Source organism: Pelecanus crispus, chromosome 4, assembly GCF_030463565.1.
Source record: "Pelecanus crispus isolate bPelCri1 chromosome 4, bPelCri1.pri, whole genome shotgun sequence".
In the NCBI taxonomy this organism is placed as follows: domain Eukaryota; kingdom Metazoa; phylum Chordata; class Aves; order Pelecaniformes; family Pelecanidae; genus Pelecanus; species Pelecanus crispus.
The window spans coordinates 33,054,059-33,066,370 of NC_134646.1; the positions used below are offsets into that span (position 1 = coordinate 33,054,059).

At 41.5% G+C, this 12,312-nt stretch overlaps 1 protein-coding gene across 1 annotated transcript in view; it reads right to left on the reverse strand.

Annotated features, from left to right (window-relative positions):
* Positions 1-700: 700 nt before the first annotated feature.
* The window catches only part of BMPR1B (bone morphogenetic protein receptor type 1B), a 31,530-nt gene continuing 19,918 nt past the window's right edge, over positions 701-12,312 (reverse strand). The window contains exons 6-10 of the mRNA XM_009493575.2: positions 7,893-8,085; positions 7,162-7,459; positions 4,665-4,840; positions 3,150-3,280; positions 701-826 (exon numbers count right to left, since the gene is read on the reverse strand). Coding sequence (XP_009491850.1) covers positions 701-826; positions 3,150-3,280; positions 4,665-4,840; positions 7,162-7,459; positions 7,893-8,085 — 924 coding nt within the window. The remainder of the gene's footprint in view (positions 827-3,149; positions 3,281-4,664; positions 4,841-7,161; positions 7,460-7,892; positions 8,086-12,312) is intronic.

Below are 12,312 nucleotides of genomic sequence, written 5' to 3' on the forward strand. Positions count from 1 at the left end.
GACCTCCCCTGGGACAGGCCACCCACAGGAACCTGGCCACCCGTGCTAACAGTGGCAGGGACATAACTGGGCTCCATCTCTGTAGCGAGAGAACTGCTCATGTGGGCAGGGCTATGGAAAGTCATCTCCACAAGTGAGCAGCTTTTAAGACGGCTTCCATTACAGCTCCTCTGAGCTGCACAGCCCCTCTCTCCTTTGCTTTTTTTAAACACTGGAGTGCAATAGTCTCTTTATAAATGAAAAAGATGCTTTGCTTTCATTTTCAGCACAGTTTCTTCCATTTTTTTTTTAATGTAACAATATACATCTTTTTTTACTTCTAACCAAAAGTTTTATTTTCATAAAATTTAAAGCAGTATCTTTTTAAACAATCAAAATAATAATAATAACAATAATAATAATAAAATAATAAGTGGCTTTCACGGAAAGCAACATGCATAATCTTAAACCAGTTACTAAAACTGTATTTCCCCGTGTAAACAAGGGCAGACAAGCCTCTTCTGATCCTGTATGTGAAAATTCAGCTGATTTTTGCAAAGGATAGTCTCCTTAAAAGCTGTCGAACAAACTTACAGCTTCTCTTAAGCATGACTGCATTCAAGGTACTTATTAGCGAAGACTTTTGATACCTCTTCAGGACTTCTGCCTGCATGAGAAAGTCCATTTCCATGGGCCTTCACAAGAGCTGCTTCTGGCCGAGTCAGAGTTTAATGTCCTGCGATTCTGACATTTTGGCAAGTGTTTTCTTGACCCGCAGGGCTGTGAGCCGGGAGGCGGGGTTGTGAGCCCAGCACTCCATCATCAGCTTCCCCATCTGCCGTAGGCACTGCACAGAGAAATGGGAGAGAAAGTCCCACCTGGGTCAGTGCAAGAGGAGACTGCAGTTGGTGGCAATGCCGAAAAACTGAAGAGCAAAGGTCTTTTCTAAGGGCAGCCAGAAAAAAAGACAACATGCTGGCTGGTACCACTTTTCAAGAGCTTTTGTTTTCTGTATATTAAGGAGATTTCTCCAAACATGGCAATTACTCATATAATTTATGACAAGTTATAGTCTAGACTTGGCTGTACACTCCACAAAAGCACTTTTCTTATTTCCCCTTCCCCAAACACGTGCAGCCTGACCTGCACAAGTGTGGCTCTGTACAGCAAGCCCTTTGCTGTACAAATTCAGTGGAATTTGTTTTCCTCAGCCAGTGACCACCCCCCAGAGTACAGCCCAGCACAAGCACGCACCCACGGCTCTTGCCCAGCCACCCCCGCTGGAAAGCCACCTGCGAGCACCCGGCTTGGCTCTGCCCTGTCCCGCTCCATCCCCTGCTCGCTCCCGAGACATAGCCAGACCTTCCCTCAGCTTCCAGCAACAACTCTCTTACTGACAACACCTCATCATTGCGTTTGCCATCCTGGAAAAGGGGCTTACATCCCTGCTCTGTGTCTACCACCTTCTTCCAACCATAAAGCACCATGTAAACCACCAGAGCCAGGTGATGCCCTGTCAGCCTACAGATTTACGCTGCCTGAAGATTTGCTTGCTACAATAGGAAAAAAGAAGTTTTCCATCTCAACCAACTTGCTCCCTGCTTTCATGAAGCTCCTGGCCCAGCAGCAGTGCAGACCCTTAAAGGCATTAAGCATTAACACCACCAGCAGTGCCCAGACCAACCTAATACATTTCAGATTAATAAATCTGGATTTTTATAAATGTGTTTTGGTGTTACACAAAGTTTTATGCACTAACAAGTTTGCCTTTCGTTGCTAGAATGCCTGAAGTGGGATTACTGATGACACTAACCAATTGATCAAGAACAGTTATTTCAATGAGCCTCCCCAATCCTCGATACACGTGGCAGCAGACCAAAGACACACTGCATGCCACCACACAAAAGCCCTTCCCGGGATCAATACTAACAGCACTTCCTCCAGTGTTTCCACTGCTGGTCTGAAAGCTCAGAGAGATTTGGCTAGGGAGAAGGTGAGGCAGGTGAGTCTCAGTTAGATCTTCCCACGCTGGCTGCTGCACAAGTCCTCGAGCCTTCCAGGGAGGTTGTTTTATTTTTCCCTCACATTCCCAAATTTCCTACAGCTCACGCCACCTAAATCTTTCATCTCCCTGCAGAATATTCATCTACACACTGCTATTCCCAAATGGCAGCTGTCTTCTGTGACTGTGGAAAACTTTACCGCATTGAGCTGTACCAATTAACATGATTAATGACCCCTCTTCCATAGCATCCTGAGAGCAGTCGGCAGGTTTGCCTGCGGTACCTCAACTGTTCGTCTCCAATCCCATGAGCACAACTTTGCTTTGTTACAGATGCTCAGCAGGGAGAGTTCAGATTCTCCCTCAGCCCTCTCACCTCCTCGTTTTATTCTGGAAAGCATTTTCTGGATCCCACATCTCCTCTGAAAGGCCACATCTGTAGCCTTCTTTGCTAAAATGTGAAGAGGTACATGAGCACTGTTTTCTGTAAGATGTAAAGAGGTGAACAATCGGTGCTCCTCGGTGCAGCCCAGCTACTGTGGTCAGTACTATCGCCTATCAATACCGTAAGAGTGAAACTTAATATCTTGTGCTCATGTTAGCGTAAAATCATGGTAAAATCGTGTTTCCAAGCCTGCACACCTGTGATCACAGAAAAGCTGTATGCTCATTTCATTTCAAAGAGACAGGAGGTATCTCCTTCTTTAAAAAAAAAAAAAGGAAGAAGGTTGGAATTACAGCCCACACATCAAGTACATGCTTAAGTAGCTGCCAGTACACCAAGCATGCTGCCACTGCACTATACACTATAAAATAAATTCTCTTTCAAAATTTTTGGCTAGCCACTGATTTAATGCTAGTAGTGCTGGGAGCAGAAAGCAAAATGAGTGCAAGAGGAAAACAGAGAGACTAAGAAGGTCTGAGCACAGCCTTCTATGGTTGTGGGATCTGGTAGACAGCACATGATGAACCTGCTTGCAAGTATCACAGGCTATGGCCGCTGGGGCTCTGAAACCTTCAGTGGGGATATCTGAGAAAGTCACGCTCCTTCCTGAGCCCTGTTACACCGTGGTAAAGCTCCTCCTCACTTGAAATGATGCAGAATTGGGTCAACCTCACTCACTCGCTCTGATTAAAAACACAGGCTGCATTTTAAGAGGGACGATACCTCATCACTGCTCCATCTGTTGGGAAACGAAGGGCGTAGTCTCTTGATGCACACAATCTCACGCATGTCCTCGTATGAGGGGTCGCTGGGCACAAGGTCATGGTATGGAAGCTGGTATTCCTCAACTATTCCTGAAAGAAGCAATTAGTTGCCCATCACTTGCAGAAGACACCTTCTGCTACCCTTTTCCTCTCTCATTTTATAACACATTGACCATACTGTTTAACAATTAGATGTACTTCTCCTTAAAAGGACTTCCCTGCCCTAAAAGTTTGCTTCACAGTCAAGTTCCAATGTAACCATTGCCATGTAAAGACTGGCCAGGTATCTTAATCCGAAAGCGTAGTTACTTGCCAAGTGAGACAGCTTCTACCACTGCTGTCCAGTCCAGCGATCTCCAGTAAGTTATCACAGAAAGAACTATTAGCACAGGGCCCATATCAGAGTAATCTGGCAGAGAAATAACCCTGAATTAGGTCTCCTTTTTATCAGTGGACCTGGTAGATATTAAAGGACATTTCTGTGCCTTTTCAGAACATGGCAAGGTACCATTCTTTGTGCAGAGCAATGATGACAATATTACAGATTTTACATCGTATCATTGCAATACACTTTACCAGTCTGTAAACACAGGGATCACATTGCTCATCAGTGAAATTCATCTTCTCTAGGGTAAGCATGGAGCCAGCATTCAGCACAAGACTGCAGGCTTTAAAGACCCATAAAGTCTGGTGAACGTAGTGTAGACCCAAAAGAGACATGCTCTACTCCTGCTTGCCACCAATCTGGCACGTAAACGCTGCCAAGTCGTTTCTCTGCATTTAACTTTCCTCAGTGGCAAAATAGAGGTAATAACACCCATCATTTCTGCACCACGCTGAGCTCTATGTGCAGAAAGCACATAGGCTAAGTGTACAGGGATGGATCTATGCCCCGAGTCTGCAGCTGGCTGCATTGCTTTATTTTGGCCGTCCTCATGCTTGAATGCCTGATATCAGAAGGAAATGAGGCACATCACTGGTATGACAACGATGTAATAAGTGCCACTTCCCTCTGTTTATTTTTTTTTTACTTGTCTTGTAAACAGATTATTTATTTTAAATAGTGCCACTGCATACTCCCAAACTGTTTGTCCTCCTCCTCCTATTTAACAAAACAGAGAAATCACTATTTCTTTCTGCTAAAATAGCTGAATACCCCCAGTCCAGCAAAAATGTGTTGTCATTGCAAAAGGCCCCCAAATGAGTTCCATATTCCTTCTTCAGTGCAGGCATCCACTGCCTTCAAATGACCCATTAAAATACAGTCTAAGTCTTTGCTGTTGAAATAGCACTGACTGATGCTTTAAAATAAGTTTCAACAAGAGAACAGGTATTAGGAGAGTTACCTGTATGGTTTATCCACATTTGTTTATTACAGTGAAAACAATTACCCAGAGAAAAGGATGGTAATGGAAGATTTGGGTTATAAATGGGGTTCACTGACACAATTAAAAGCAATCTCCCAGCTCTTTACCTCCTGAAACACATCTCCTTGCTATCTCCCAAAGGATGAGTCCAAAACTGTACATATCAGCCATGATGTACGACTGAAAGTGATTTCTATTCAAGCTTTCATCCAGCACCTCAGGAGGCATATAGCGTTTTGTTCCTACGCGGGTATTTGGAGGTATGTCTACCTCATTTGTATCACTAAAAGAAAAAGAAGGGGGGAAAAAAGGGCATCAAACATGCAATAAAGTGGCTGGAAAAGAAAGCAATTTAGATGGGAGAAGTAGTAAATTCACACCACATCCACTCTCAAACAAGGTCAAAAGTAATGCATAATCTTAATGGAACAATTCTTACAAGGAAAGCTCCTTAGTGTGAAGGCAACCCTCCTTAAAAGGCTGACCTGCCTGAGGCTACGTTAAGCATTCAAATGCAGAACCACAATGAAGATAAGACTCAACAGGGATGCTGTAACATTTGTGAGATTTCATTAGCATTAGCCTGAGCTCTAATGCTGGTGATAACAATCAAATCTTCATTAAATGCTGCTTCTCTTAACGTACTCCACCACCTAATGCTTTAGTCTTAGCAATTAATGGAGGACACTAAATAGCTGGGGCAATATCACTTAGCTGTAGCAAATCAGATCTGCAAGGAAGAAGAGTCTAACTATTTTTTGTGCATATTTTATGTTTGATCTCTCCCAACTTTTACACATCAAGATATGTAAACACAGAGACGTGAACGTGTCAGAAAATCTAACCAAACGTGTCACACCTCACACATTGACGAGAAGAGACAACACGTATCTAGCAGGAAGCAAATTTCCATTAAGTATGTGACTGGATTTTTTTTTTCCTTATTAACTCAGATTCAGCTGTATCAGTTTTAATGTTTTTAAAAGTTTAATATACGGCATATATGGTGGTTTGGTTAAAAAGGTCTGCTTCCCTTTCCCCACCTTCAAAACGTACATATTTTAAATGTGATGGATACAACAAAATTATAGAACAACTTCTGTAATTTTCTTCACCTACAGCCATTTTGTTCACCTACTGTTATGAAAGTGACAAAAAAAGCTGAGTCTGAGGTACAACCAGTCACCTACACAGTCATTAAATCATACATATGCTGGTGCCATTTCTGTATACCTCCAAGACTGTAACATAAATCTAGTGACCTGCACCGTCTTGCAATATTTTGAATAAAATGAGAAATGCAGAGAACTTCACTAAACTCATTAGCTTCAGCAGAGCACACCCCTTTCAACTGTTTTTTTCTGTTCCTGGTCATTGCCTGAGAAATGCTGTCTAAGGAAGGATGCAGTATGAAAACAAGCCGAGTATGTAATGTAAATTCCATTTGGACTGTGACAAATACATATTTCACCTTCTTTTATAGCAACACTTGGTAGTTCCCAGTTCTTCTCGGTTCACACCTAAGCAGCGTGCTGCTCTGTACTTGTCAGGCAAGGTATACCTGCAAAGGGTGAATTTCTTCCTCAAAACTTTTACAGCAAATAGTGTATTTCCAAGTTGTTGTTTTCTAGGCCCCTGTTCCTCAAAGTAAAAATATTCCTTTCTCATCTTCTAAAGAAAGGTCAGGTTCATAAAGGAAAAGCCTCACCAAGAAACCTGGTAGGTAAGTGAATGGTGAGAAAAGCACATAAAAACTGCCTTTCCTTACACTCTGAATAATTTCAGTTCAAGATTTGTACAGCATTCTTAACATTTCTTTTGAAACTTCAGGGAGCCCACAGTTTCAAAGCTGACCTCTGAAACCGAAACCTTCAGTCTACGGCCACATTTCTGTGCACAGAAAAATCAGAGCCTTCCTAACAGACGTCTCCACCGGCAGGACCAGTGCCGAGAGCTCAGGCTCCTTTAGAACAGAGCTGTCAGACAGCAATGACTCCTTTACGAATCCCAGGAGTGTGTAAGTCCTACTTGTCTGCTCTTTCTAAGTTGTTTAAACACACAACCATTTTTTTAAAATCAAATTTAAAAGCCATTTCAAAAATCAAATCTGTACTTCGGCAATTTGATTTGTAGGACATGAAACACAAGGCAGCCCAAATGGGGTGCTTTTCAATAAATCACAATCAGTAACTTGTGCAAATGATTAGTATTATTCTATATAAGTTGTGAGTTATCGTGGGATCAGACAAGCTGAAAGCTTCAGTGACAAGTTTACTGACATGACTCCGACCTGTCAGTGCTATGTCCTTTTAGCATGTGGTAGCAACACTCAGTTTGCTATTGAGCGTGAAGTGATGAAAACTGAACCTTTATGCAAATGCGACTAATGTGCTCAATAATTAAAACCTGACTATTTATACACCTGCATTACATGTTTATGTGACATCTTTATCTACACAGGCAGCCCCACCTCACATACAGACGAGCACAGCGCGAACGGTATGCACATACGCTGCAGGTGCCTTCATGTTGCTCAATGAACAACTGAACCAGCATTTCCATCTGATTTACCAACTTTCCCTCGCTCCCCTCACTTCTACTCACCTGATAAATTTAACAGCCAAGCCCAAATCTGCTATACAGCAGGTGCCGTTCTTTTTCACTAGGATATTCTTACTTTTTAGGTCACGGTGGGCAATAGCAGGTTTGCCCTGAGTACTGAAGATCTCAGTGTGCAGGTGGCACAAGCCACTGACGGAGGAGTAAGCCAGTTTTAGCATGGCTTTTGTGTCCAAGGTAGTAGATTTTAGATAATCATAAAGTGAGCCGTTCTCATGGTAGTCGGTGATGAGATACAGCTGGGTCCAAGATCCTGTACCTTTAATGTCTGCGGCAATGAATCCTGAAAAAAAAAAAAAAAATATTTTCAAATTAATACTTCTCAGGGCTTTTTTTGACTGCTCAGAACTCTGGACTGTCAGCCACTTCAATAGTTTTATTTTAATAACATATTTAATTTCTTTTATCTTACTTCCATGTAGCTATGCCTCACCTCTAGCCTTTAACATATTTTCAGAAAGCCCAGATATGGAAATACAGGTGGCAGAAACAGATGTGTGGTGTTTGGAGTAACAGCCCCCAAACTCCGTTATTTTTAAACTTTTATTTATCTTTCAGTAATCCTTGAAACATCTTTCTTTTGAAAAGTGCTGGGTGGGTACTTGCGAAGTACAGCAGGTAACAAAGCAGATCAAGCATCAGACAACAGCAAATACAAAATTATTAAACTTAAGAAACTTGTACACTATCAAATAATTCTCTTTAATTTCACTCACCAAGAATATTTTCATGCCTCATCAGGACAGTCTGGTAGATTTCTGTTTCTCTGAACCAGCTGGCCTCCTCTGTGGTAAAAAACACTTTCACGGCTACCTTTTCGCCACGCCACTTTCCCATCCAGACTTCTCCATAGCGACCTTTTCCAATCTGCTTTACCATCTGAATCTGTTTTGCGATGGTCCTTTGAACCTGTGAAATGCCGACATGGGCAGTTACAACTTGTTCTCCAGAAACCGTCTGCATTCACCTCCCTCCTCCTGCGTCTCCTTCCCATGCAGGAAGCCCACTGGAAAGAGGAATATGCAGCCGTTGCAACGTGGATATCAGCAAAGCTCCACAACGCGGATGCTCCCCGTTTCCCCCAGGATGCAGCGCTGGTAAGGCCATTCCTGCCACTGTGAAGAAGCCTTTCCGTACATTCCCAAAACACACCGTGGCCTTTCAAGAAAGTAAACAGGTCTGGGTGAAGGAAACATTTGACTACTAACCTTGAAATTTTTATTTTCCTGTGAGAGGTCGCCACTTTGTGGAAATTTTTTTGTTATTTTTGGAAAAGTTTTGACTCCTGGCCACCCCAACCCAAACCAAATTCCAAAGGGGCAGGTAACACACTTTTAATTAAAACGGGGATGTTTGTTACATACTCAACACCACTGAGACTCAAGGCTAGGGCTCACAAGAGCCAAAAGCCTATCAGCGCTACACAACTAGCAAAATTACTGAGAGCAGCTTCCTATCCTTGAAAATCCCACGCCTAATAATTTCAAAATATAAATTTGGTGTTAGGAACCTCAACCACTACTTAAACAGTTAGAAACCACATGCCTACATAAATTTTAATAATCATCATTACTTAGTAATAAAAAGTAAGATTTTTTTTTTTTTTCCAAAGATATGGAAGCACAGCTTTAAATCTGCCCTTTCTAGTGTCTGTACCAGCTTTGTCAGTGGCTGTACTGTGAACTGACGCTAAAGTCAAACCATTTGTGCAGCTGTAGCGTAAGATCAATGTACTCGGCAGCACTGCAGAGATACCCTTCATAAGGATGGCAGACCCCACATAGCAGATGGACTGATTCTACATTTAACAAGCTTTTATGACCACAAAAAACCTTGGACAAATGGAGACTAATATATTCTCATAGGACTGGAGCATGCCTGCGGATCACGTATTTCTAAAAGTTCACAAATAAAAACTCAAGTAGATGCTGCAACACAACCCACTGGTGTTCATGGTTGACTCAGCCTCACCCTAGTCTAACAGCAGAATAAAATGTCACCCTCTTGTGCTTCAGTATTGCCCGTTCAATTCACAGCTAATGATTTTTGGTTTGGTAGGATTTTACAAGAATTTGGAAGAAAATACCTTTATAGCCTCCAATGCAAGGAGTCTTTCAGCTGGCCCAAGCAACTGGCAAAACCTGGACAAGTGGAAATTCGACGTCTCTCGGTTTTGCCACCATCCCTATACAAATTTCAAGCAGTCTATTGCAGCAAGTATGCACTGTCTGAATGCCTACGATATGCATTTCATATATCATATGCATTTCATATATCATATGCGTTTCAACTCATACGCATTTCATGTAATCCCAAATAGTTTTTGCAATCTTGGCTGACAGAAATGATCAAAACTTGATTTTAAAATAATTTGCTTCCTTTGTTATCTCTGGGAAGTTCAGTGGAAACTACCAGTTTGGTAACGCAGAGCAGGACTGCCACAACCCCACTGCAGCATGAGTGATGTCCAAAGTAGAACTCAAAACCTATTAGGGAAGGTCTATTATCATTTATTTTGTACATAAATTACTGGTTTTCATATTAGATAATTTAAAGAAGAAAAACATACAGTGGCATTTATGCAAAGCTATTTCAAAAGTCCCAGCTTGCTGCTTCTGTCATTTAAACAGAATTCCATTTTTTCAGCCCTGCAATGTATTATTAGACTTCCAAGATGGTGGCTTCAGTGCCATTATTTTTGATTAACATCAGTGAAAGCCAAGAACAGAGATTAGCCTTAATTTTTTAAATTGATTTATTCTCTTTTGTGCTCTCATATAGTGATTGAACAATAGTTACATTACATTGGAATTTTGCTGTAACATTTCGTAATGTCATTTTAGCATTGTTGCTTTCTATTTTGCCCATTTTAAAAATGCATCCTGAACAATAATGCAGTTATATCAAATAACTTAATTTGTGTAAATATATGTAATGGCATCATAAAGTACATGGAATTACAATACTTAATGATGAAAAGTTCCTTATTAAATTACATTAAGAAAATGAAAAACACATTTCTGTTATGGGTTTTCAGGTGGCAGAATACTATGTGAAGGGCCTTAACCTGGTTTCCTCTTGCTAGAACTGGTCAAATGATTTCCTATGAACAATTTATTTTATTTTAAGGAATTTAGCCCTTTCTTGAATCATAAACTGATTACCATTTCTAAAACAAATTGGTTAATCAAAATTGTTGGATGAACTGATTTCATAAGCATGCTGAATGATGTGTTCATGTGCATTATTTACACTGAGTGGGGTTGGGGTTTTTTCTATTTCTTTTCAAATCTGTATATTTTGCTGCTTGAGCTCTGTGAGCAGCCAGGTAAGGTTACATTGCCCTTTGTTTCCTCTCCCTGACTGGAATCAATCCAGTTGCCAACTATTTCTACTTCCTGCATTCTATTTTTCTGATGTTCAGCTAAACATGTTCAGGTACTGCAGATGAAAATTCAGACAAGCCATCCTTTTGTAACTTCAATATTTTGAACAGAGAACTTCGTACCTATGGCTGGGACGCGTTCCCTTGAAAAGCAAAATTCATTAAAAGAGGAATTAGGAAAAAAATACATGAAAAAAGAGAGACAAAACTGTAATTCAGCAAACTCTTCATACAGACCACTGAAATAAATGTCCCCAGAGTCTAATCTCCTTCCCTGATTTTGCATGTGGATTCACGAGGGCAACAGCATCGTCTACACTTCTTGCTCTGTCAAGGCCAATGGGGTTCTCCTTGCTTACACAGACTTGATTGTGCACCCCAGTTTGTTGGCTCAAAGCCTTTATTTACAACTTACTGTATTTGTTTCTTGATTTAAACTTTGATTGGCAGCATTTGACCTGCCAGACTTTTGACTTTTCTGTCAGAGGTATGAACAGGTCAGGAGAAAGAATGCTTGCTAAATGTCAAAGTATTGATAAAAGCTTGGTTAATGCTTGGTTTTGGTATAATATTTGTACCCATTAGAATACATGTTCTGCACAGAAGGAAACCATTACTGTTTAGCATGAAGTGACATTTTGTAATAAACTCGCGGCCTACTTTCCTGAAATAATAACTTTGGATGTTTCAGTCTTTGCGTAAGAAATAACACAGTTAAAAACAAACTCTTCCACAATAAAGTCTAGAGCATTATTGCCAGGCATTTTCTATATACTTGTTCCAGGCACAGGCCCAGAGGTATTAATCTGTGCATTTCTAGTGAGCCTGTAGTGGTTGTAGCTGTCTGGGAAATACAGCAAACATCTATTACCAAGTGCAAGATTCATTACAGCTCTCATGTTTCTTCTCTTCCACAGAAAATTACTACTTTAAGGGGAAGTCTGGGGAAAAAATGCATGGATTTTCATAGGCAAAGAGAGAGTGGAAAAGAGTGCCCTCAGGAAGAACACGTGGTCCAGTGGCTGCAAAGTCTCCAGGCTTGAGAGGAGGGAGGAGGACTGGCAGAAGACAGGATGGTTTCTGTTTCATGGAGCACCGGCACAGCTCCGAGAGCTCCTGAGCAACGACCCAGTTGGGTGCCACTTCGGCCATTACAGCAGTTAATTAGCAGAAGTTAGTTTTTCTGTCCACCGCAAGAGGAGACCTGGGGACACCAGTAAGACCACAGATCCCATCTTCAACCAGCTCAACCAGACAGGGGAAGGCATAAAGCACAAGCGTTGCTCCAGCTTTTTTGTCTCAAGGGCATCCTGGGATGAAGTATCAAGCCATGCACTGCTACAAGATGCCCCAGGGTACCTGCTACCCATGTGGGCTGCTGGAAACACATCCTCTCAGAGAAGAACAACCAAGTTCCTTGTGTTTGCTCTAAATTATTATATTATTTCTGTTCACTGTAGCAGGTAGGAGCACCAAGCACAGACCAAGACCTTGATGTGGCAGGTTTTATGCAAAAAAACGAAGCAAGAAAACAAAGCAAAAAAAGCAAGAACCCCTCACAATTAAATCAATTGGAAGCACTCATTAGGAATGGTCCTAAATTGTAAGCATGATCCCTGCCTTTCCATGCCTGCTAGAGGGACATTGGTATGGGATACGACAGAGCTTTCTTAAAGCCTAGACCTAAATGATGGAGTTTCTCTCAACAGAGAAAAATGACCGTGGGTTTTCCATGCTCAGCACCAGTCACA